The 5,108-nt window shown below is 31.2% G+C and overlaps 1 protein-coding gene across 1 annotated transcript; it reads right to left on the minus strand.

The window, feature by feature from the left end:
• Nucleotides 1-3,542: 3,542 nt before the first annotated feature.
• LOC125190918 lies at nt 3,543-4,176 on the minus strand. The gene has a single exon (XM_048088341.1). It carries the CDS (start codon nt 4,046-4,048, stop codon nt 3,731-3,733), a length of 318 nt encoding a protein of 105 aa, XP_047944298.1. The 5' UTR covers nt 4,049-4,176; the 3' UTR covers nt 3,543-3,730.
• Between the last annotated feature and the right edge of the window lie 932 nt (nt 4,177-5,108).

Consider the following 5,108-nt stretch of genomic DNA (forward strand, 5'->3'; position numbering starts at 1 on the left):
GTGGCCTGACCATACTTTGTGGCTTGGCCCGACCAACTATAGTGGACACTCTTATAATGGCGACCGTAGCAACAAATTTGAATTATAATAGGGGAAAAAAGTACTTTTAACCACTAGAGTAGTTAAGATTGTGAATTTCAACATTTGATTTATTTATTTAGGAAAAATGATTACAATGAAATTGGTTAGGAAACTCATAAACGAAGAAAATAAGATGTCACGTATGACAAGTGTTAAGTTTTCACAATGGTCCTGCAAGGTAGATCCCCATTAATAACGGAACTTTACCTATAAATTTCTTGGTAGTTTCTCTCATCTTCCAAATGGAAAAAAAGAAATTAATACACCATCTATCCCTTTAAGAAATGAAACATTTTTCTTATTTGGTTGTCCCATTAAAAATGAAACATTTTCTAAAATGAAAATCACTCTATCTTTACTTTTTTCCATCACTCTAACTTTATTATCTCTTCATTAACTCACAAAACAACACTAATAAAATTCAATGCTGATTTCTAAATATTTTATTTTAAGTAGGACGGAGGGAGTATTTCGGCGACACTAGTAATCAGGTAGCTTAACTGGAGAGTATTAATTGATTATAATTTAAAACGTGTTGGGTTCGAAACTAGTGTCATCAATTATTGTGGTTCCTTCACTCCTTGTATGCATCATAATATGCGACTGTTTCTTTAAAAAATAGACTAAAATTTACCTTGATTTACTTCAAAACTGTTGTTGATTTATTAGACTATATATTCAAGACTACAATAACTATGCCTCAATAAATATGAAATAAAGTATTTATTTTTCGTCATAAAATTTTATGTAGTTTTGTTTTATGATTTAATAAAGAGAGAATAAAGTAAAATATGGGGAGACGTAGAAATAATGTTGTTTCATTTTTAACAAGACAACGAAAAATGAAGTAACAAGACAACGAAAAATGAAGTATTTCATTTTTAATGGGACCGAGTCGAGTAGTATATAGAGTCACCCTTCTTATTCCAATGCACGATGTTGATATAATTATTAAAACAAATCTAAACATATTACAAACTTTTCCACTATATATCTTCAAAAATACTCCATTAAATACGGATTATATAATTATATAACAAAAGGACAGAAATACACCAAATATTTTTTTGATTTATTTTAAAGGCTCTATACTGATAATTTCAAACTAGCCAAAATTTGGGCCTTCAAAAAGTTTATTGAACATTACAAGTCAAAAAGGCCCATATATACTGAACCATTTACAAAAGCCAGCGGCAGCCCGTTAAATAAAAATCTCAATTAGACAGATTTCCAGGACCCATTAAATTTTGGAATATTTAATGATGTTGTAAAATTTATCATTTTTATTTGGAGAAGGATTGGTAATGATTTTTTTCAACACTGATGCTGATAAACATTTAAATATAAACAAAACTGTAATTGTAATGAGAAAATATAAACATTTTTCTTATGGAATTAATTTTCGAAAATTGTGACAATTCTACTTATGTTTACTTCACAGAAATAAATTGTGTCAATTCAGGGAAAGAATGAAGGGTTGACTATTGAATCGAAGACCTTTAGAAAATTAGACCCATTATCAAATTTATCAGTTTTTATCTCTGACTTTTTAATTGTGTCAATTCAATCCTTTTTTCCCAACTTATCAAATTCACCTCAATCTGTTCAACATGTATTGCATTTTATTTATAAGGATTCTACGCCAATGATGGAACATGACATGACGCAGCGGGAGATAACATGTTAATTTTCACTCAAAGATATTATTACCAGTTTCCTAAAAATATAAAATTTTATTTTAGATAACTTTTTTTTACTTTATCAATTTTATATTAAAACCCTATTTCTTTCTGTCTTTATTTACTTTACCAATTTTGTATTAAAAACCTACGACGTTTCAAAAGTTTCTATTTTTAAGAAACGGAGGGAGTGTGAGAAGATTAATTTATATTTTTTTAGAAATAATTATTTGCGAAAGATTGATTAATTTTATAATAGTTGAAACTTGAAAGTATTGGATAGTAAGCTGAAAAAATTGAGATGTAATTGATATAATTACGAGTAAGGACTAGCCATAAAATTGATTGTAGAAGAAAAGAGTACAACCTTATTCAATGCAAATATTGTACAGTACTACAGTAGTATATGTGAATGCCTATGCCTGTAGATGTACTACTAATTATTTATGGTTGTTTTTTCACACGTTTATATGAACCAACGAATACAGTTAATTAATTATCTATCAATAATGTAAGGATAAGTAATATTCTATGTCCAAGCACCACAGACCCCAACTCAGATTAAAATATTGTTAGATTAGTGGAGTTTCTCTTATTTCTCATATGCCGTTTTGTAATCTAATTAGAAAGTAATACGTGGGGATGTGTACATAAGAATACTAATAATAAATGTACATCCATTTCACATGATAATATTAGATATTACACAATTACTTTCATTAAAATTGAATTAAAGAATATTGTGTGTTGATGACTGCACATTGTCGAGTCAACTTTATATAATGTCTATGGCACTAACCTGTTTATAGTCAAAAGCCAACCTATGCAGCCTTTCACTATTGACCAATACAACATACTCCATATTATTGTATTAACATTTTCTAAATAGTTTAATACAGCGTATACATTTCTATTCATTGCACATGTGAAACACCTGAAATGTCAAAATTGATTTGCATAACAAAAGCTCCCCCTAAAACAAAATAATGGCATAGTGCAATTATAATATAGTACTAATTCATTTCCTATTTTATCAGCTACAGAACGTCTACGATGACCACTCTATTAACAGTTAGTACTACCTGTTAACTTCGTGACGTTAATAATAATATGTTGTTATAGAAAAATTACAAAAATAAATAAAAATCAACTAATTGTTTCTCTCAAATCGTGGTGGAAATAAGTAAAATCTTACTTATAATTTTTCTTGTTATAAATGACCACTCATAGCTTATAAAAGAGATGGTTATAAAGTAATTTAAAGAGGAGTTAGAATAACTATTTTATTAATGTGGAATAAGAAGGGATTCAATACGGTAACGTGAGGGTAATAGACTATCGAACTTCTAAAAATACTGATAATTGACTTGGGTCCACTCTGCTAGTATTACTATATTAGTAATGAGCCTCTCAATCCTTTTAAAGCTTTTACAAGGAAAATAGTTATCCACTCATTTATAGAGGAATCAGAATCTCGCCATTTTATCAATATGGGACAAGAAATTTCAATACTTGCTCGAGTCACTATTTCGTTAAAGAGGTTACGGGCATGTAGAAATCTAGCACGTAAAATTATATTTTAATTTGATGACAAATATAGAGAAGCTCCTATGGTATTTTCCTGGAACCAGCCTATTTACAAGAAATATGCTATCATAATTGTTTTTAAGAATCTCTTACGTTCGCGATCATAAATTTTCTGAACTTGTCTATCTTTGTTGTAAAATACGAACGATCACTTATTTGGAGTATTAATAGCAATAAATTGATCAATCACAATGATGCATCGTAATCTCGAGTGTCTAGAATTCTCCAATTTTAATTCAGAAATGCTAAACAAATACTAGTAATACACTCAGAAGCATCTTTGTGTTTCTAAGATAATCTCATGGTTTGGAAACATGAGTTAGTTCACAACAATCGAACAAACAATTATTGTTAGCGTTAGAAACAAACAACGCCTTAAAAGTTTAAACGGAATCAGATCCATCCGAAACCGGGTCGGAGTTAAGATCCAGACCCGCGTGAGAGCCTTCCGGGTCCGTCTTAACTCCGTCAAAGTCCTCTCGCTCAAACGTCCACGCAGGCTTCGCCGCCGCACCACCTCTGACGCCGTCACGATTCTTGAAATACTTGAGCGCCACCCGAATTCTCTTCACCATAGCGAAAAACTCCTCCACTTCTTCATCCGGAGGCGGCGCCACCGCCGGCCGTTTGTGCCCGCCGTTATCTTCCCGTGATTTGCCTTCGCCTTGGCGTTTTCTCTTCTCCACTTGGACGGAAGACATGGCGGAATTGAAGCAGAAATTAGGGGATCGACTTTTCTTCTTTTTCTTTGTAAACAAAGTAGACTTAGAAAAATGAATACTACAACGAAAGCAGATGCTCTGTGAACAAGGAGAGAATGGTTTTTGATAGGTGATGGTGTTTAAAGGATGGAAAAAGACTTAAATAAATTTGAAGAGGGCTTCAACGAAGATGACGTTATAAGGTGACGTAACACGTGTGACGAAAATAGACTATTTTAGAAGAGAAAAATCATCATATTCGTTAGGTTGGTGGGTGGGTGCAGTCACCTCACCCCTTTTATTATTTAGTTGGTCGCGTGAACCACGAATTGGAGTGATTATGTAGAAAAAAATGATTCAATTAATGAAATGAAATTATATTTTGTAGATTAGCCCAGGACTGGTACTGAACATATATCAATTTTACAGTTTTGGTCATATATTTTATTTTTTGAATTTTTGCATCCTGAACATTTCAACCCGAGTCACAATTGGTACTAAACTAACAATTTTGTCAATTTTTAAACGATTTTAACCCGATTTTTTAAACGGTTTTAACCAAATCGGTCAAAATCCGATTAAAACCGTTTAAAAATTGACGAAATTGTTAGTGTACGACCAATTGTGATCCGAGTTGAAATGTTCATGATGCAAAAATTCAAAAAGATAAAGTATAAGACCAAAATCATAAAATGAGCATATGATCAGGACCAGTTTTGGCCTTTACTCTATTTTGTATTCAAAATTTTTCAAGATGTTTGCAGATTTAACATTTTCCTCATTGTAATTTTATCTGTCTCAACCTATTCTTAAATAATACTCTCTCCGTCTCATAAAAATACGGGCAATTGATATGACATGAGATTTAAAACAACATTGGTAAGGTAAGAGAGAAGAATATGATAGTTAAAGAGGTTAATGGATAGTGGGACTCATATTATTAGTAGTGTTTAGTGGTGTTATAAGTTGTAAATAAGTTAATATATGAGTAATAAATTGGGATAACTTTATAAAAATAGAATGAACATATTTTTATGGGACAAACGAAAATAAAAAGTGC

This window comes from Salvia hispanica, chromosome 5 (assembly GCF_023119035.1).
Source record: "Salvia hispanica cultivar TCC Black 2014 chromosome 5, UniMelb_Shisp_WGS_1.0, whole genome shotgun sequence".
NCBI classification, from domain to species: domain Eukaryota; kingdom Viridiplantae; phylum Streptophyta; class Magnoliopsida; order Lamiales; family Lamiaceae; genus Salvia; species Salvia hispanica.

Bases quoted from the DNA above. Each gene is read 5' to 3' on its own strand.
- LOC125190918 (XM_048088341.1), bottom strand. From the start codon at position 4,048: ATGTCTTCCGTCCAAGTGGAGAAGAGAAAACGCCAAGGCGAAGGCAAA.